At 34.4% G+C, this 22486-nt stretch overlaps 1 protein-coding gene across 1 annotated transcript; it reads right to left on the bottom strand.

The window, feature by feature from the left end:
- Positions 1–254: 254 nt before the first annotated feature.
- Positions 255–22173, bottom strand: slow (epidermal growth factor-like protein slowdown). Its single transcript, XM_089645886.1, has 7 exons — positions 21759–22173; positions 13216–13341; positions 10893–11011; positions 3581–3799; positions 2661–2740; positions 2280–2393; positions 255–1194 (listed from the first exon to the last, which is right to left on the bottom strand). Exons 1-7 carry the CDS (start codon positions 21872–21874, stop codon positions 1147–1149), a joined length of 822 nt encoding a protein of 273 aa, XP_089502012.1. The 5' UTR covers positions 21875–22173; the 3' UTR covers positions 255–1146.
- Positions 22174–22486: the final 313 nt, after the last annotated feature.

Here is a 22486-nt window from a genome sequence, read left to right as displayed (position 1 = left end):
ACTGTTATTTTTAAACTTCCGATTTAGTTGTCCGGGTTAAGTCTTCCCCAAAGGAAAAACTTAACCCTTCCACTCACTTTTCCTCAAATGATCAGCTAGTCAATCAACACTATGTAAGTGCATTATATAAGTAAAATAAATACAAAACAATACAAGAACAACAACACGTCAAATCACCAGATATCAAATGGGAAAAAAAATTCACCGTCTCCAGATATTTTCATATCAGAGGGTTCGGCTCGGTAGAACTTCTAACAGGGCCTATAAATCCTACTGATCCCTCAACATAAATATTTAAAAAATCTTTTGTTATCCTACATGTATTCAAAATGACCGACTTTTGCATCTTTATATATAAATTTTTTGATAGATCTAATACGCCTAAATTTTTAATTAGAGAGCTAGGTATAATGCCAGTAGCCGAAATAACGAATGGTAATAATTATTTGCACTAACTCTTATTAATGCGGTATCTTACCAAGAAGTGTTTTATTATAGTTTTATTCCGCCAGAGCGCATGAGCGTTGCGACTGTTGCGTGCTGTCATGTCGGTTGTAACCAACATTATGCGAACTACTAGTGTGGCCTTGTATGATTGTCGATAGAGCAAAAATAAGTAAAATGTTAAGAAAATAAAGTTTTTTATGAAAATAAGTCTGTACAATCTCTGTGGCAGTGGTTTTGATCTCCAGCTACGAATTCCGAGGGTGCGGGTTCAAATTCCAAATTAGTTTTATTTAATTTATAAAAATATTTATCTCTGTGGCCAAAGTTAGGTCAGTTTTATCGTACTTCTGGTGAAATGGATGAAACATATCAAATCAAACTAATTTCATTGGCCTCTTTGTAGCCATGGAATAGAAATGTATTTTTTCTTTTAAATATGTATAGATTATAGATCATCATCATCATGGTCAGGAGGAGGGTATGTAGGTATATAATTTAAGAAATTTTCCCAAACTTATTTTTTCCTATAGTAGAACCTATGGGCATTTTATTTAACGTTAACTTACATGTACAATAATTTTATAGTAAAATATATTATCTACAGTGATAAAGTAAAAATCCAAGTATCCCTCGGGTTATGTGCATAATCCAAAGCGTCTTAATTATATAATATTGAAGTCCAAAACTAGAACCCAGAGTTCAAGCATACCGATTATTGTTCCACACTGGACTGGGAGTTTTGAATTCCTGTGAAAATATTAAAATTTTGAATTAGATCAGGAACAAATCAATTACAAAACAACAAAAGGTATTCATGATAGATTCAAAAAAGGTTTTTATATGTATGACATGCAATGTTATTTTCCAATCTTTTACCTAGTAGGTTGGTACCATCTCAGATATTACACAACCTGCTGTTTAAATAATATACGTAATTGCAAGTTCCTAGCTAAGAGGTAGGCAGACTTTCCATTGGGAAGGGCAAAATATAAATTATGATTGTGGCGCTAAGACTGCTAAAAAAAGACTATGTTATAATAATAATATGAAGGAGTTTATTCATACCTACTGATATTAGGTATCAAATAAATTCATCACTCTATAGGAAAATATTCGCGAATGTTGGACGTTGCGGCATCTAGCTATTATTTCCTATGATTAGTTTTATTTTGATTCAGTGCCAGTGTAAGCACGCTAATAGACAATACATATCGCGATTGTGCCGTTGCAGTTGTTTTGCTCTTCTAATGATGCTGCGGACTACAGAGTAGAGATAAAGCTTAAGATCATGCTGGAGTTGAAGAACCGCAAATGACTATGAAAAGAGCTGGTAAAAATGCCAACCCCGGGCCTAGTTAGTACCCACCAGGTAACATAGATACTGGAAGTTATTTAGTGACTTCGCCCTATGCACTTAATGAAAATAAATGTTTTAATGGTCAGCTTCATCACATTTTTTTTTCAGAATCTCCGCACAAAAGACTCCTAGGGAAATAATTTCCCGCAGGATCTGTAATCTTTGGGGATGCTTTGTGAAGGTAGTTTGGATGTATATAATCGTGATGGGCAATAGAAAGATTAAAAAAATATATATATGTTCTTGTTATTTCATCACAAATTTTGTTGTGGATTTCTGTCACTAAATCAGCATCTTTTCCTATTCAAAAATATTCATGAATTTGGAGAAATATTTTAAGAAAGTCTCATGCAGCATTTACATAGATGTCTAGAGGGCCGCGGATGTCTCGCGGGCCGTATTTTCACTTGGCTGATCTAAAAAAATGTGAAAAGGTGTGGTAGGTATAAAAAAAATTCTTTCAAAGAAAACTAACCAAATCTTGAACTTTTTTTTGGAGTTTTTCCATACTTTGTATCACATTTTCCAATGTTGCTTTCATGTACAGTACATTGATTCCTGGATCTGTGTAAGCGTCTGTGCCCATCATCTGTAAATTTAAACAAACATAACGTTTTTATCAATAAGGAGAGCACAAACCCATTACATTGCCACTGACAATTGATATACAATCGCTGCACTGCAGTACGCCATTATTTAATGTTAAACATGTGTAATAAGATACTTTTGCTACCTAAAAATCGCAAGATGTGAACTAGATCACCGAAATAATAGACACCAAAATATAATTACTAGGCCAACAAACATAAAGATACGCCGCTTTTACAATATAATAATATGATTCACCACATTATACCTTTTCCAACTTGCGTATTCGCTTGTCGAGCATGTCGAAATCCATGTCCTCCGCTTCGAACGCTGTTGTTTCAGTATCACCTGAAAGCCAACAAAGATAAATGTCATCATTAGAAAATACAGAAGAAACTGTTCTTGAATGTAAAAGCAGATCAACAATCAAAACCAAACATACTTTTATTTCTGTCCAAAACTATTTACTTTTAATCTATTTTTGGGTCTTGGTATGGGTACAGATGGTTTTTTAACAAATTTAATTACACATTAATAAGCAATTTATATTATTCAACTGCTATATTCTCAAGAATAAGTCTCATCTGCAGTAAACACGCATAAAAACAAGTATGCGAAAGTGAGAAGAAACTTGGTAAATCTCACAATCACTGAGAAACTGAAAGGCAGGAGAAGCAGAGGAATATCACGAATGCTTTCGACCCACAAAAACTTGGATTGAAACTACTGTCTCGTCACCGACAATTGGCGTCCGTATAACAATCCTAAAAAATAAGGGAGCTACTAGTAAAACATTCATACTCATAAATAAAACCAATTTTGAAAGGAGTGGTAGCAGTCACATGGCTTGGACATTTACATACAATATGTCGCTAATAATGTCATAGAACTGACTTCCGCATAAATACTGAATGCAATTCTTGAGCGAAGACGTGATGGTTGGATAAAGCAACTCCAGAGGCTATAAGAGAACAGACTGAACTTCTAATAGACTGAATAATTGTCGAATGTCGCTGACGTTGGCCAGAACAAGCATACCTCGAGGCGCCTTGTCAACGCAATGCGACCTGGGAACCCTACCGACCAACCCGACCCGAAAAGGTCAAGGGAAAGTAGGATTATCGGATAAAACAGAACAGTGATATAACATAGCACGATAAAATAATAGGTTAGGTTAGGTTGGCTTACCTCTCCAACAGCTCTGATTGTCCGGCTGCAGCTTGAAGCCCTCCTTGCACGCGCAATGGAAGCTGCCGAGGGTGTTGTTGCAGAAGTGGTCGCAGGGCTTGTTGAGCGCGCACTCGTCCACGTCCTCCTGGCACTGCTTGCCGGTGAAGCCCGGCGGGCAGGTACAGCCCTGCGCGCCCGAGCACACGCCCCCGTTGAAACACGCCTGCCGGCACCAGGCTAGGAGTATTGAAGTATTGAATCAAACAATGATCAAAAAGACAGGACGCTGGCATTGGAGAGATAAACCGATAGTTGTATTTTGTGGATATGTCTGTATACACGAATAAGCTTTTTGTTCGTTACTTCTGGTGAAATTGGAGCAAAGAAATATCAAAAATCTTCATTGACCTGTCTGGGGCGTAGGAGTCGGAAGGTCTGTTAATGTGAACTCGCGACCTCACTTTTCTTTCAAATCAGTAAAGATGAAAATTTTGTTTTACATTAGCAATTTGTATTCAACACTAAAACATCTTTATTTTAATCAGAAATATGTCGTATGTCATGTATGTAGTACCCAATCTACATATTTTATATTTGTTGTAAATTATTAAATAAATTTGAACCCAATATTTTTGCCATATTTACCGAAAAATCTGAGTGCTCATTTTTTTAAATAGTTAAGTTTCTGAAAGTATGAAAAGTTCATTATAATAAGTTTTGAAACAGTACAATTTTGATCGAATCGGCGCAATTGAAGCAGTCCGCTCCTGGCAACCGATTGCCAAGGCGCTGATAAATTGATAATATATTACAAAATAGGTAGTTTAAATGTTTATAATATTATTTTATTCCCAATGTCTTGATATAACACAGAAAATCCGTATACCTACCTACTCGAGCGATAATCGAACATGTAAAACTCGACCAACGATCATTGTTCTTTGATCTGAGTTCCCCCTAACCTAAACCTAGTGATAGGCAGGGTCGAAACATTTACATGATCGAAATATTTTAATCGAAATAATACAGCGCCCTCGAAGTGCTTTTTCGCAAAAACAGCGTAACAAAAATGTTTAATTGATTATTATTATATTAGTCGGAATGCATAGACATATGAATCGGAATGCCATTTTTTATACACACTAAATATACTGGCGTCCTAAATCGTAACCGTAATCGTAAAAAATAATAAATTGTTCACCCACTCGTAGCTTCTTCGGTTTGCAGATAATATCGTAATTAAACAGCTAATATCAAGTACCTAAAATTCCAAAATTTGACAATAATTACCAAAGAATAATTGCAAATGCAAGTCAAATCATATTAGTTGGTACGTAACACAATAAACCCAAGGGAATACGAGAATATATTTAATACGGATGAGAAAGGGATACAGAATTCTCGAAAACGCAGTGCAAAATGAGAAAGGTACAGGCGACTTGGCACAAAAATATTGTATTGTAAGTATTAAAAGAAACAGACAGGGCTATACGAATTTGTATTGGTGTCGCATTCTTCCAGGCCAGCGATTTGAACAATGTTTGTTTCGTACAAGATAAATGCAATACAATGAATTTGAAAGTATTTATAATGAACATAAAGTTCATTTTTGCATAATAAAATAAATATATTGAGAATTAGGATATAGACAATACATTGGAAACATATAGCTACTCGTGTCTCTGTTACGCTCGTTGACATATGTGATATCTAGAGAAATTTCCCTAGATCTAAGGGAGAACAATTTTTTTTGGGGAAAAGGGAAAATTTTATTTTACATATGAAAATATTACTTGGATTCCTAATAAACATGATTATATTATAATTGGCACCACAAAATATACGATAATAATAATATTAACCTGCTCCCAATGCATATATTGTACAACGTACATAATTCGACAGCATATTTTTACGATTCCAGGTACATAATCTTAAATAATGTTGATATAAATCGAGCAGTGTTTTCCATTACGCTTGGATGAAGTATATTATGCAATTATTTACCAAAAAAAGAAAACCAATATGGGAAAATAGTGCATTTAAAATTGTAGCTATTTCGTTAATAGTAAATAATTATCTATTCTTTGTACCTAAACTTTTATTTACCTGTCTATAAGAAAGGTACTTCTTGTATGTTTGAAATTATTTTAATTCTATTGATGGACACAATATACCACGGAATAATTATTAGTATCATCTTAATTCAGAATTGTAAAAAATATACGATGGTGGTAAATATAATGTATAATTAAATGACATTTGTTTTACGTGTATTACATTGTAAGCAGCCACTCATTTAATTATACATTATATTTACCACCATCGTATATTTATAGCAATTCTGAATTAAGATGATACTAATAATTATAATCATCACTGCGGTTGATCATATTTAAAAATCAAATAATATTTTTCTGCAAATTAGAATAAAACAATCGCGCTGCGATATATATTTGTGGATCCATTACTTATTTTCCTGTAAACGAGACAAAGTCAGGTGTTTTTCAGTGGTGACTTATGATGACATTTTGAATAATACAAGTAGATATAGTATATAGGTATTGAAGCCTTTGGTAATTATTTCCGTAACCGCCACATTTTTAGGCACAGATTATGGAAATTACACCGTGTTTCAATAATTATTACAAGACACAACTATTTACAAACACAAAATAAGTTATTAGGTTCTTAGTTTGGGTTAGTTAAGTAATTTATGTGTATTTAGATTGAAACTAAACTATCGCATCGCAAGTGTCATTCCGTACAAAAGACAGTCAAAATTGCGCTAAAGGAATCAGTTTATAAGGTAAATTCGGAATATTAATGGAATTTAATTGAATAGGTATAAATGGAATAAATTATGATGCATCTTTTACAATCTATCCAATCAATCATTGTTTCTTGTAGTATTTAAATTGAAACGACGTGGTTAGTGAAATATATATCAAGCCCTTTTAGGGGTTTTTTAGGTTTATATTTCATTAAGATTCATGCAAATAAATAAAGTGGGTAAAAAAGGTATTTTCCTCCAGTTTGCAAAAGGTCGCTATACCTCGTATGTCAACGTGGAAAATAACAAAAGTGTTATTACCCGTCGCGTCGCGTCGTTCATTAGGAAACTAGAAAAATATCCCCATATTATGAGGCGGGTGTAGGCACCGCCGCTCAGGGAACAATTCATTACATACAGATATATGTCAACCCAAGTGGTTCGCTACGTTTGGTGACTTAGCAGGGGTGGCCTGGCTCGTGGAGCGAGGTTTGTCCAAGTCTTGGCAGCGGATGCGCCGGCCCACCAATTGTGTGGCGGGCCAGATTATGAGAGGTCGGTTGAAGGAGACCCTTTGAACTCTCCAGCCGGACCGTCTCGACCCATCGCCTTGTGGGATTCACTAACCCCATATCCCCACCCACAACCTCATCTTTTTTCCGTACCAGAACCTCCTCTCCTTCATTCCAAAAGACCTCCAATACAGCATCCCCAAAGTTGACATACGCACGCCCACAGGGAAATTATTTTCCTCAGGGCCTCCTGCGTAGCGTTAATCTAAAAAAAGCATAGGTGTTGCCTTTTTTGGTAGCTATGTCGTTTTTAAGGTGTATTTAAAAAAAAATTATGTGTTAATGGGGGCGTCAAAAATTTTACCATCTCCAGGTGCCGCTTGGCTTCAGGATTGGGCCTGCAAATACTCCTTGGCATTTTAATAACTCCGCTTTAGTCGTCCATTTATCACAAGCCCGCAAATAACATGTTCCTTTATCCAAGAATCCTCGGCAGCGTGTTTGCTAAATTAGTTGACCATTCAATGTCGAAAGAAACCAACCTTTTTAAATTCCTCAGAGGAGACAGATTAGAAGCGGCATTCGTTGAGCGGTCGCAGTCAAAGAGATATAAAAAAGAGGAACAAAAAACAAACAACTAAATCGCTGCGAATTCGATACCCCTATAAATACTGAAATACAAATACGTTTTTTTCACGAGTGCATTTTAAATACCTTTGTGCAGTGACTGTTGAACAGGCGTGTAAAAGGTTGTTTCAATATTGACACCCTTTAAGAGGAAAATATATACGTCTTGGATGAATGATACGCCGAATAACGAATTACCCACTCAAAAACATTGACGGATAAATCTACAGAAGTGTCTGTCGGCGTATCCGTGTTCCCGGAGTAAGCTATTTTCCCTTACTTCTCATAAATTGTTAAATTTTAAAACCAATTTCAATTTTTTTTTGTGATGAATGAATGCAAATCTTGGAAGTGGAAATTAACACACTTCCAGAGTCGAGCTGAAACTTGGCAGATAGTCTCGTTGTCGACGACAATACATTATATCAATCAAGCGTAAATAACGGGGATACGCCCGAATTTCTCTGAAATCAGATGATTAAGGCGATGCACTACGTCGTGTAATATTTTAAATTGAGCCGCTATCAATAACAACTTTTACGTAGATGGCGATAAGGTTTAAATTCCCGTTTAACACCATCCGCCTGTTTTGATTTATGCAAGAAAAAAACATGGCCAAAAAGTGCCTTTTATTTTATTTTTGTGGATGTTAAAGCATAAATATTCAATTTTTATTTCAATCATTTTATAAATAACTTAATTTGCCACATTATACAATAAAATTATAACCGAAAATGGGTTCGTATGTAGGAGATTTTGAACTTTAAAGCAGTTTTCATAAGCCTTGTAGATTATTTTTTTCTGGGCTTATAAATAGATTTATCTAAAAACTGGTCAATTATTTTAAGGGCCAAGATGTATTCTACTCGCAGTATTTATTTAAAGCATCTGAAACATTTCTAGGCGACCAAATTTTCAAACCAAAAACATACATCACACAAAAGTGTTGCGAACAAAAATTACTTTCCTTAGACACTGACAAATCCGCTGGCCCAGACAACATTCCACCAATATTCCTCAAAACATGCTCTAATACATTATCTAAACCACTTACATTACTATTTAACCGTCTCTTGTCCCTTGGACATTTTCCAGACCGCTGGAAATCTAGCTTCATTACACCGATCTACAAAAAAGGAGACGATACTGACATAGCTAATTATCGCCCCATTTGTATACAGTCAGTACTGCCAAAGCTTTTTGAATCATTGGTCCTTGATGAAATCTATCCCAAATTAATAAAATTAATTAATCAAAAACAGCACGGTTTTATCAAAGGAAGATCCACCGCAACTAACTTAACGGTATTTCAAAACTTCATTATGCAATCATTTGCAGAAAATAAACAAGTCGACTGTATATATATATATAGACTTTTCGAAGGCATTCGACAAAGTATCCCATAAACTACTATCCAAAAACTATTTGCTCTAGGAATAAGGGATAACATGCTAAAATGGTTTAGTAGCTATTTGTCAAATCGTAAACTGTTCGTTAAAATAAAATCTTGGATGTCGAAAGCTTTCCGGGCTACCAGTGGCCTACCGCAAGGTAGTCACCTTGGCCCGGTTTTGTTCCTCATTTTCATCAATGATATAACCAATTGCTTCAACGATGTCGAGGTATTGCTCTTTGCAGATGACGTCAAACTATACAAGAAAATAACTGATATAAATCATTGCCATATACTACAGTCAAATATTAGTAAGTTTAGAGATTGGTGCGTTCAAAATAATTTATTTTTAAATGTAGTAAAGTGCAAAACCTTGACTTTCTTCAGAAACAAAAATCCTGTTTTATTCGAATATTCCATCAATAACATAGCTTTAGAAAGAGTCACGGAAATGAGAGATCTTGGAATTATTTTGGACGAAAAACTAAGTTTCACCAATCATATCCATCAAATTGTGAACAAAGGTATGAAAACACTAGGCTTCGTATTAAGAACAACTAAAAACTTTAACTCTTTGCAAGCCATTAAACTATTATACGTATCTCTAGTAAGAAGTCTAATTGAATATAACTCAGTAGTTTGGTCTCCATCTTATAAAATTCACATTAACAACATTGAGCGAATACAAAAAAAATTTCTACGTTTTATAAATTTTAAATTAAATATCCCTGTTGAAGACTTAAAATACAATTTCTTATTAAATACTCTAAAAATACATACATTAGAAGATAGACGTAAAATAAACGATTTAACGTTCTTATTCAAAATACTTAACTCTAAATTCGACTGTTGTGAACTCCTGCAACTTATAAACATACATACACCCACAGTAACAACACGACAAAATACAATATTCTACAGCAGCACACATAAGCGTAACTACATTGCCCACTCTCCGATACAACGACTTCACACCATGGGAAATCATTACTTGGGTGATGTTGACATATTCAATACCAACTTGGCAAGTTTTGTGGATCATTTAAAACATTTATTTCAACAATACTCCTAAACACATCATGTAAACCTACAAATAGCTGTAATTTTCTGTTTTTGTTTCTTGTGTTTGTATGACTTGTTACATAGCTTTTATCAAATATAATTTTATTCTTATTTTTTATGTTTGAAAGTATTTGTCAAATTAAAATTATACTATCAACCATGTAAAAGCCCTCTGGGCGTTAAATAAATAAAAAAAATAATAAAAAAAATATATGATTTTGCATTACTACGTATGGCATCGCCTTAACAGCAGTTAACATATGAAATAAATGTCGTTCCTACCCAATCGCGTTTTGACTCCAGTCCCTGGGGAGGAAGGTTCAATACTCAGTCAAACCAAAAAATGTGTATTTGTAAATATAGTAAAAAAACTTAGTTTTTTTCGAGTTGATTTAAAATATTTATGGACCCTGCAATAATGCAAGTCGGCGAACTAAGTTTACAAAAACGTCGTAAAAAATCGTGAACCCTACTCTATTTGAACGTTATTATAACTAAATTATCGAAGAAAGCTAACACTTTATGGCTTGAAATTATACACATGATTTTTTAAAATCTTTGTTTTAAACCACTTTATTTGAGTTAAATAGATTGACCGGTTTTGGTGGCACTCAACCTTCTTCAGGACAACGGAAATATAAAGTAACTTCTATACACAGGACAATTATAAGGTAAACAGAAGGAAAAGATAAAGCATTTGCGAGATGGAGAGAGCATCAAAGACAGGCTAAGCTAATTGCCCTCTGTATTTAATTTAGTTTATATTTCCATTGTCCTCAAGAAGGTTGAGTGCAACTGAAACCGGTCGACCTATATAACTCAAATAAAGTGGTTTAAAACAAAGTAGATTTTTTTTTTATTTATGTTATTAGAATTAGTGAATAGAGAATGGAATCTTAGTTTTCGTCTGTCGAGTGGGATTCAAGGGGATCTAAGTCATATAAGGAATTGTTGGTTAATTACGTTTATTGCATCCATAGCTGACTTTACTGTTCTGGATCCAGCCCGGGCAGCAAACGAATGTAGTTGTAGGTACCGTCTTCTTTCTGTACACGTCTTTGTGCACCGTCTCGTAGACAAACCTAGAACATGTTAAAATAATAATAAAAATAAATATCTATTTTTTTTTATTTTTTTTTATTTAGCAAAAGATTATACATTTATATACGTTATTTTAGAAATATTTTGACTGCCCAACTAGGAGGATTCCCGTTTTAGGACAGTCATATTAGGATGAGTATTTACATTTTGATAAGTTGTTTGATAAGTATGGTATTAAAATAATAATGAAATAATAGGTATATGTACTTTTAACTGGTGCCTAAGCCTACTTACATATTTTGTATAAATATGAATAACAAAGAGAAGAAATAGAATAAAATAAAATATCTAATTAAACATAAGCACACTAATAAACTTAACTTAAAAATGTAACTTAACCGTAAATGTATAATATACCTCCTATGTATATATGTCAGCGACATGTCATTGGTACCAATTACTATACTAACTTTTATAACTTTGTAACTATTGTCATTTATGTAATTATGTACTGTTTGTTTCTGCAATAAACAAAAATAATAAATAATAATAATAATAATAATAATAATAATAAGATTAACTGCTGCTTGGGTAGCATTCTAGGTAGGTACATATATACACATATTCATATTTTAAGGTGGGTCTCCAGCAACAATATTACCACAAACATTGAACAAAACGTTTGTGCAAACATGAAACATTGGGATAGGTGTAAAGCCCCGTATTCACGGTAAACATTAGTTTAGCAACATTTGATCAATATTGTTGATGAGCGGAGAGAATGTTGCTGGAAACTTTGTTGAAATAAATACAGGTTGTCCACACACCAGTCTGCGTTAAAATGTTGCCCAAGAAGTAGTGTTGTTTTGTTCTCTGTATCTGATGAATAGGATTTCAATAAAAAAAATAGACAAAGATGGTGGATTCGAAACTATCTTCTGCAAAGAAAAAATTTCACGTCTTTTTTGGGTACATTTAGGGCTTGAGAAATTTCTTCGAATGCATCGTTCTTTTTGTTTCTATCTTTGTATTCTTTTATAGAAGAATCCCATAATAATGGTTTAGATTGAAACAATTCTATTAATTGCATTATTTTATCATTGCTCCACACTACTGCCGTGTTTATAAACTGTTGCAAACACGTTCACACACGTCAAAATTTGTTGGTAAACTGATGTTTACGCTCGTCGGGCGAGAGGTTGTCAACATGCCGTTATCAACTCCGCAACACGCAGTGTTGCCAGCAACATGTTGACAGCAACCCCGCAACACGTTGATTCAACTTTGTTGCTAAACTAATGTTTACCATGAATACGGGGCTTAACATTGTTTTTGTTTTCCGTGGCCGATGGAAAACGAAAAAAGTTGTGACCCCGACCCAATGTTTAGTTTTGAAAGCACTTGGTCGCTGGAGACCCGGAATTACTCGTATCTACACTAACTAACTAACCATCACGCCGTTTCCCGCAAAGGCAGGCATAGAGAACGGACCGCCAAACAACTCGGTTTGGCACACACTTCTTGCCTCATTCACATTCATACATCGCCTCATACATACTCTTCTATTATTCTGACTCTTGACATGGCCCGACTCGAGTATCTGATTCACTTGGTCGTGCCATGTCTCCCTCGGGCGTCCATATTATCGTATCTACACACTTTTCATAAACGGTTTCAGAATTATTATCAAAGGTTATTCCTTTACCTTTAACTTCCTTTTCCTAGAATAGGCCGGCCGGCCTTTGAAAAGTCCACAAAATAATGTTAATCAGAATGGAACTTTCAATATCTAAAATGTGATTTTTCTAAAACTCCATTTTAATTATTTTTTCTTTATTTCTAAACAAGTTTGGTTGTGTAATTATTCTTACGCGCGACAGCTGTTTAGCTTTCTGCATGTTTTTTTTTACAAAACCGATTAATAATACTATTAAATATAAATAAAAGAAAAACTTGGATTTTTTTTCTACATTTAAAAAATATATATTTTTGGTTCATTTGTCTTCGGGTAGGTCAAGCTATCCAGCCTTTATGGATTGCACGGCACTGTAAGCCAAAGGTGTGGACATATTCCTGCAATGATACCATACTGTGGCTGAGATGATAATATCAGATCCCTCGTTAAGTACCCCTCGAATGACTTCATGACATTTAACAGTATTACATTTCTCGCTGCACCCAACTGGAATGGTTGCATCGAATAATCCGAGGTGGCTCTCAATTTGAACATGCTTGTTGAACTTACCGCACTCCTTGACATATTTGATTATTTTGACATCTTTGGGAGTAGGGTTTGAATGACGTTTTTGGAAACGCTTGCTGCGTTTTTTGAGATTTGACCACGTCCCTCTGTGACGAACATACGTGTCTCCTGGAAAAAAGTGAATAATCACAAATAATTAATTTTGCATTTAGAAATATTGTTTCTATTAAATTCTCCCGATTAAAATATCCAATACAGCATACATGTTTTCCGGTGTCCGGAAGCTCGTAGTACAAGCGGAAAACTGGTGAATCCACATCGCATAGATAAGCAAAACTTCAAATATTTTCTTTTTTCAACTATTTTCGGTTACTAAAGGGTTAAAAAGCTTTAGTATCCGGGTCTTAATATATCGGGGATAATAAATATATTAAATAGCTTAACCCCCTAACCACCTGTTTTTTTCTAATTGCATCACAAAAACGACTGAAATTGAAATGAAAATTCATTAGTTTGCCGCTTATAGTTTCCGGACACTGTCTATTTACACTACAAATATAGTTATTTTTAATATGTCTTCTAATTTATCTTCCACTGCTCATTCTTCATATATCTTCAAAAAGAACAGAAATCACATAACATTTTGAAAAGTTTATTCCCGTTGTTTGCGAGCAAATCCAATCCGAGTAAAAATAAAATTAAGGTTATTAAGATCTATCCTATTTTTATACATGTTTAGTGTAAAAATATTTATAAATCATGGTTTTACCCAACGACGGGCGCCGCGATTAGCATCATGCAACCAAACAGAGGAGGGATGTGTGAAATAAGAAGGTGGGAAAGTACCTGGCTATTCAGGTCCGGTCACCAAACACGGCTAAAGCCATTTCAAAAACGATTAAATTCTGAACGTTTTTTTACATTAGCTTCTCACAGGAGGCCCAGAGGAAAATAATTTCTCTCACGGCCTATGTCATTTCGGAGGATGCTGTTTAGAGGGTTTTTTTAAAGAACAAAAAGAGAGAAAAATCTGGGAAGGTAAAGGGTATGAGGATTGGGTAGGAATCAGGTTGTATGTGTGTCCAGGAGTGACGGACGTTTGAATTCATCTTTTCACATTTAAGATTTGCATTCATCAATTTACGAAAACAAAATCAACAATCCAATAGATCTATTTAAAAATAGCCATGTTTTATTATTAACACAAGTGATTTTAATTACATATATCATGTAAATAAAATCATTGTAATTTAAACAAAAATGTTATAATTTTAATTTTTCCTATCGGTAACCAAAACTGTTTATAGAAGACTCCCACACGGTACAGCAACGTGAATGTATTTTTTTCCATCTTAAAAATCTAGCACATTTAAAAGTCTCGAGTCACCACCATAAACAAAACGAATAATTTATAACTCAGTCAGCATCATGAAAAGCTCATATGAAAATCAAACAACGATATGAAAAGTAGTTAACTGAAGTGCCATCAAAGTGATCTAATTTATTTGCTGTTTAATTAACTAAATATTGCTTTGCTTCCTTGTACAGTCATACAATGAACGTATCTGGTGAAATGGGGAAACGTAACTAGAATGACCACAATAATTATCTACGAATGATGATAGATTTTGTTTACAAACTAAATAAAGAAAAGTAGCTAAAACATATTTACGAATGAAACTATTAGCATTATTACAATTGACAGTAGTAGCATCTATTTATTTTTATTTACATTAATTCGTATTAAACATCATAGAAACAGTAAATATAAACTAAGTTGCTTTCCTAACTTATCTCTTATATTGTAAACATGAAAGTAATTTCCACAATGTTATGTAAAAAGTAATTTCTCCAATGACATGAATTTATTATTATGTTTTGTTTTACATTACCTACTTCATATGAACTAAACATATCAATTTGATGGTCCTGAAATAGGAAACCTTTCTAGTTAGACAGTCAATGATTCATTATTCTGTAATTGTATTTTTTAGTAACTGATTAATAATAATAAAAAAAAATAAACTCTGTGATGAAATATTTTTATTTTGAAATACCTTTATTTTGAAGGGTTACAAATGAATAGTTTATTCTGTATAAAATTCTGTCTCTTCTCGTAATTTTATCGCATTTGTAAGTTTATATTTATATTATTTCAGTCAAGATTACAATAAAACAGGATAATTGTGTTGTAAAAATTAAACATGGAAAAAAATAATTTTGTCTAATAAATTTTAAGTTCATTTTAAGATAGGCAATAAAAGTTAAAAAAAATGGTATCCCCTCTTTAGACGAATTTAATATATTTAATGGTTAGTTTAAAAACATCAAATAATCATAATAAATAATCTCTTATTATGACAATGGTTATATGAATATATTATTATCTTCGAATTCAGAAGTCACATGTCGATAGCGTAAAGCCAAAACATTGTATATACTGTTTTTGGCGACTATGAGTTATGCTCTGGCCTATACTAGGATGAACCCAAATTTGTATGCGTAAAACAGGTATTTTTTTGTATCTCACACCATTCCAAAGATATTTAGACATTTCTACTAGTTAAAATCAAATTTTAACTTAGTTTATCTCGATATAATGGTTTATGAAGACACGATAGAGTTAGTAGTTGCACAAGGCCGGGTACCTCCATAACTCGAAATTGATGCCAACTGCGCGAACATAACGATCAGGGCCGGCCCTGGACCAAACCGCGACTGGCGCGTTTAAAATTTCGGCTCCCGCTAACAAAACCAGAAGATTTGTATTTATGTGTAGCGACGTTTTAATGAAAAATAATCTCACGGGTGATGTGGTAGGACTGCTAGGTGTTAGGTATTATCATCTTGGCAATTTGGCGCCCGGAGCGTATTGCTCCAATTGCGCTCGCTTAGGGCCGGCCCTGATAACGTTCGGTAAAACATAGATCTTACCATCGGCCATTACGAGGCGAAGATTAACAACCGTCACTCGCACAAGTCGTCACGTGAGAAGGATTTTTGTAACAAATCTAATAAATTTTATATCAAGGTAGTTTTAACAAAGCATATTTTGATATCAAGGGTAACTGTTTTTATGATTATTATTGTTTTTAATTATAACTCGTATTATATAATATGTACTCGACATTGCCCAACTTCGGGTACCCGATAATAGGCTTCAGTTGTTCAGCTCGTATTTATTTAATATGTGCGAATATTCATCTAATTTTGAGAGGAGAACAATGGATAAAACCATGCGAAAAAAGGGGCTCACTTAGAATGTTGTGGTAATGATAACTTTGATTTTATTTGTGATATTTGTCTTTGGTAAAGAAAACTTAAACACCATATCATCATAATAAATTACTATTTCTAATATTTTGGGTTGTAATGTCAGTACAAAAATAATTAATAGCTTAATTTAATGCGTTTGATTCCGAAAATATATAAATTATCCTGCATTAACAATTTTCATACCTGTTACCGAGTAACCACTATAGTAAGCATTGTATCACCGGGTATCCGATAAATTGGAGGCATGGTACCCGCTTAAGCTTCACAGAAGGTTCTTTCGTAGGATTTCTATAATATGATTTCGGTAAACCATATCTTTTGCGCTTGTGTCCAGTAAAAATGTACATTTTCTTCGTTTGTAAAAGCTTGCAGTACTAACGACAATACAATGCAGACCCCCCAGGATAATCATATTCATTCCGATTGCGAGGAAATGCGATATCTCTCGTTGCATTTGATTGAATCACCTTTTCAACCGGTGTGAAGTTTTGTCAAAGCATGCGCGTTGATTTCACAAGCTGTCTTATTAAATAATGATTGGATTTGATTGGATTGGAAGTGAAACTTCTATGCAATTTCGAGGACCGGAGTAAAACCAACTCATGGCCGTCATCAAAAACCGTGATCATTTCGCTATAGGAGCCTAACCAATATTATATACCTACTTTCGGTCGCTCTTCAAACTCAGCTTCGCGGTCTAGAGGCAAAGCTCCCGATTGTCGTCGTGAAGAACCGAAGTTCGATCCCCGCTTTAACTAATTTCTTTTTCTTTTTGTGATTTTTTTAATAATAATTTTTTTTAAAGTGATAAAATGCTCTCGTGCTGCGACTTTTAGATATTTTGACTATATGATATTTTGGTCGAATACGTAATAACCGCGGTCTAGAGGCAGAGCGTTCGACACTCGTTATGCAGGACCCGGGTTCGAATCCCATATTTTTATAACTTTTAATTTTTTTTTATCAAAGATTTGTAATAATGTAGTAAAAAAATAGATAAATTTGTTAATTTAAATTTAATTTACTTTACGGTACCTATATGTTATTTTGGTCGAAATATAGCTTACAAATCGTGCCGGTAGAGTCGCTCGGTATTTTGATTAATTATTTTTATTTTGAATCATTAAAATTACTAATCAAGGCCGATAACGCCGCGTCGCGCGAAATATCTCTCCTCGCGGTCTAGAGGCAGAGCGTTCGACACTCGTTATGCAGGACCCGGGTTCGAATCCCATATTTTTATAACTTTTAATTTTTTATTATCAACGATTTGTTTTTTTTACTTATAAATATGTCAATAGACAGAAAAAAAGAGAGAATGAAATGAAAAGAGAGAGAGAAGAATACTAAAAGTTTCACTTCCGCCGTGCGTAGGCTTGCCACACACTGTATTTTTTTTTATTACTAACTGTTTCAGTGTCCGCAATAATTACCTGAGCAATTGGAATATGGTATCACCAATTATTGGGGTATGTTGTAAGGCTAAATGCAGTCGGAAAATGAAGGAGATCGGGAAGAGGAAGGTGGGAGAAGTACCGGGTATTCAGACCTGGTCACCAAACACGGCAAAAAACATTTTAAACAACTTTTCGATTCTGAATGGTGATCATTCTTCAGTAAGAAACTGAAATTATTTCCCATCCCTGGGAGAGAAATAACGTGATGGTTAATTCATTTCAATTTGGGAGGCGGGTTTGAGCACAACACCACCCCGGGAACCATTTATTTATCTCTGCCATAGGTCACCCCAAGAGGTTCGCTGATTTAGGAGGGGTTGTGGAAGGAGCTTTGTCCAGGACGCAGGACACGTCTGCAAACGGGCAGGATCGGGAGAGGCCTTTTAAGGAAGACCCTTTGATCTCTCGACATATCACCTGGCATGAAAGTGGGAGGGTTGAATCCATACGACCGTCACTCCTGAACACACATACCCTCAGATTCCAAGCCACACCTCACAACCCCTTCCTTCGCAGAAATTCCTCTCCCTCCTTTCCTTAAAACCCCTCCCTACAACATCCTCAAAAATGACATAAAAAGAAAATTCTTTTCACACAAGTACCAAAATTAATGCCAACTTTAATCAAATTGATCAGGAAAATTGCAAAAGTCCATACATGCCTCCAGTGGAAGTCAAGCAGGGGACTAATTTATTCAGTAATTCTCTATGGCTATGGAATGTTAATGTTAATGTAAACAAACAATAATAGTACAATCCATAATATTTTATTAATGGTGGCGTGTGTCGCATATTTTTTGCGTAGATTGGTAAAGATTCAAATTAGGTATGCAAACGACATTATCTACGCGGTACCTACCTACTATACATCGGTGTTGGTTTTGGTTAGATGGCATTCGATGGGTTTTCCTTGTCTGAATTCTTATTCATAGGAGAGTGTTTAAAACAAATATTGCCCTTTAAATTATAAGTAATTTTAAAGATAGTTTTTCTCAGTATACGAGTTAATTATTCTTCATAGTGTCCTAACTGCCCGGAGCAAGTGGCTCAATGACATCCACAATTTTTGTGTGGGGTTAATGGAGTGGGGAGGAGAAGGATATTAATCTTAATTACCTGGCTATTGAGGTTTTATCACTAATCACGGCTGAACGCATTTCAAGTAAATAAAAAAAAAAATATATAAATATAATTGATAGTATTTCCTCCTCTGGAACGTGAAACAAATGTTCTGTATATTAATATTAAGCACCTGGCTATTGATATTGAAAACAAATATTATTTCAAGTAAGTTAATTTTTACAATTGATAACCCAATAACTTTGGGTATATGCATCAATTAAAAAAAAGTTATTCGGGTTTCAATACAAATCTTTAATCACTAACTAAATACATTGTAAATTGTTAGTGTATGATTTTTTTATAGTCACACTATTTGAATCCAGTGGAAATGGGACCAAATCTTTTTAATTTTATTTCACTTGAGTTTGGGATGGATTCAATAATTTTATAATATATTTAATGACACGACGACATCTGAATTTTCAAGTTCTCGCCTTTATTCTAAGAATTATGCCACAAAGCTACCCTTAATACATTCCAATCTCATTTTCTCTAGAATAGTTTAAAAAAACTTGCCTGAATTAATTTAGCCCTTGTATGGCATATAACGTGACATGTGAAAGACTTTTGAATATTTTACTTTAGTGTATTAATATAAATTTGTTTTGCATGTAGCTATATTTTACTCGAGTTGTATTAATATAAACTAGCAGTTAAAAACCCGCTCCGCGGGTTTTTTGCTGTTAGGCCCTGCGGGCGGCACTTGGTTGGGCTTCGCCCAGTTTAAGTGATACTAAAAACAGTTACATTTAAAAGGTAAATATTAGGTCATTTGCAGAGAGAGGGTGAGTATATATTGTAAATAGATTATTACAATATAGCGCCCCTAAGGTGATATATCACAAAAGCGGCGCTATAAAAATTGTCCATTAAATAGATAAATATAATTATTACATTTTATTGCGTGCATATGCATTGATATACAACGGAAATAGATAAAATAATGTAATCTTATTAAACTTTATTTCAAACACAAATAACTTTGTTTACATCACTTTATTATATACAACCACTAAATGTTTCATGAACGAAGTTCACCTCATACAAGTATACTCCGAAGTAAAAAATTAAATATAAATTACAATTGGAAAGAAGAATTGGAAAGAGGGGGAAGGGGTTAGAGTGGGCGGGGTCTATAAGAATTAGGAATTACAAAATCGTTAGATGGGAAAGACCAGTTGAGTGGGAAAATATTTAAAAGAGAGTTTATAAAAAAAAATCTTGTTAATTATATCTGCTTTTATATTAACTTGTTTATAATTTCTAAAAATATAAATTATATCCGTGGTGAAGTATTTTAAGACCTGAAAACACAAATAGCATATAACCATAAAACAATATATTCGCAAAACAAATAGCATTTAATAACGGTTATTCTAATAAATTGATAGTTGAAATACTAAATAAAAAATAAATATCACATCTTAAAATGGTATATTTACCCTATTTCTGAAGATAGAAATAAATAATGACGTAGAATTCTATTTGTGGATAACGATATTTACAAAATTATAAATAAAAACATTCCTGGTACTATTCAACCGGCGTTTTACACTATTAACAAAATGAAGAAATATATTTTTAATAATAAAGATAGCGACAATAAAACAAAAAAAGTCGGGAGTTTATAAAATCAATTGGGATGATTGTAATTTCTTTTGCAAAGGTAGAACCAATAGAAACTTTGAAGTCAGAACTATAGAACATCTCGGAGCTCTAAATGGAAATAGTGAATCTGAGTTTGATCATCTTTTAAATAAAAATCACACTTGATAAAAATTTAGATCTTAAAATACTTCACACAGGATATAAAGCATCGCAAATAAATAATTTTGAAATTTTAGAAATAAGAAAACATGTCAATATAAAATCAGATATAATTAATAAGCAAAAAAATGATAAACCCTCTTTTAAATATTTTCCCACTCAACTGGTCTTTCCCCTCTAACGATATTGTAATTACTAATTCTGATAAACTCTGCCCATTCTTACCCCCCCCCCCTACTTTCAATTCTTCTCTCCAATTTTTCGAAACATACGATTTGAATTCGACCAATCAGAGGGCTTAGATCGTCCAGACGCTAGAGTAATAATACTATAGATTTGGTTTGCTTGTGCCTATATTTTACTTGAGTTGTATTAATATAAATTTGTGTTGCATGTACCTACCTATATTTTACTTGTGTTGTATTCATATAAATTTTGTTGTATGTACCTACCTATATTTTACTTGAGTTATATTAATACAAATTGGTTTTGCATGTACCTATATTGTACTTGAGTTGTATTCATATAAACTTGTTTTGCATGTACCTATTCACAAATTGAAAAGGACAAGAAATGTATTTGAATTCCATATGAATAAATAGCAGGTGTATCTCTCCACGTGTACGTAATATTAAACAAAACACATTTAAAAATACCGGCACGCGGCAGAGTTTCGTGACAACTGAAAGAAGCGGTACGGACCTTAAGATTGATACGTAATATACTAATATAATATATATATATATGATAGTAAAAAAAAACTAATTTTGGTTGAATGTCTGCCTATAACTATGGTTCAATGAACTCTAGTTCAAGAATTTGATTTGAATTTAAGTATCATTTTCAAAAATGGAACTGATTGTATGTGAAATTATATAAATGATTTTTCACTAAATTGGAATATTCCGTGATTTTTCACGGGTATGTGCTAAGAGCCCAGAGGTCAAAGGAAGTAAATTCTTACCCGGAATGGTACTTGGTGTAAGTGGTGGTCCTGTTGTAGTGGGCGGAGCTGCAGCAGCACAACATCCACACAACGAGCGCCAGCAGCGCGCAGCTACTAGTCAGCCAGCTCGCCATGGCCACACTCCCGAGGACCTCTTCCCCGGAGTCGAATTCCCTCAAGGGTGATTTCCCACCCTCTCTCTTCTAGGAGAGCTATGTTACGCCACTGAATACGCAAGTGAGCAGCTTTAACTCCAAAAAACGACTGATGGATAAGCTAATGGCGGTAAAAATGCTGTGGGGGGAGTGCGAGCTCTGCCAAAGTGATTTATACGAGAATCCCTTTGATTTGAAAAGCTTTTCTCGGCCGGAGAGGAGAATGAACCATCGTATAAATAAGTGGCGTGACGCGGCGGCAACCGGCGCGATCAGGAATTCTCCCTCGACTGAGCGGCGACGCGCGAGCCCAGACGGCTGTCGCATTCTTTACTGCCTACCGCGACCGCGGGCCGTTCTGCTCCTTGCGAACTTCTTTAATTCCAAGTGGTAACAAACTAACAACCCGAGATCACCGTGGCTAAAGGAATGCACCATCCATTCAGTCCTACGCTCCGTCGCGGCCCGGGACTCGCCGGTTTGCGGAGCACCCAGAGCCGAACGGGCACTCCCCGCGTCCCCACCGAGCACGAGTGCCGGAGGAGCAGTTACACCGCGTAGGTAGTCAGTACTCAGTACTCAATACTCTGT

Source organism: Hesperophylax consimilis, chromosome 23 (assembly GCF_061612785.1).
Source record: "Hesperophylax consimilis isolate HC1 chromosome 23, BYU_Hcon_1.0, whole genome shotgun sequence".
In the NCBI taxonomy this organism is placed as follows: domain Eukaryota; kingdom Metazoa; phylum Arthropoda; class Insecta; order Trichoptera; family Limnephilidae; genus Hesperophylax; species Hesperophylax consimilis.
The sequence above is the reverse complement of the archived record's forward strand: the minus strand, read 5'-3'. Positions and strand labels throughout refer to the sequence as shown.

Coding starts and splice junctions, on each gene's coding strand:
- slow (XM_089645886.1), bottom strand. CDS start 21,874: ATGGCGAGCTGGCTGACTAGTAGCTGCGCGCTGCTGGCGCTCGTTGTG. Junction 13,342..21,758: donor TACACCAAGTACCATTCCGG/GTAAGAATTTAC, acceptor ACTTTTTTCCAG/GAGACACGTATGTTCGTCAC. Junction 3,800..10,892: donor CAGCTATGGATGCAATAAAC/GTAATTAACCAA, acceptor CAATACTCCTAG/CCTGGTGCCGGCAGGCGTGT.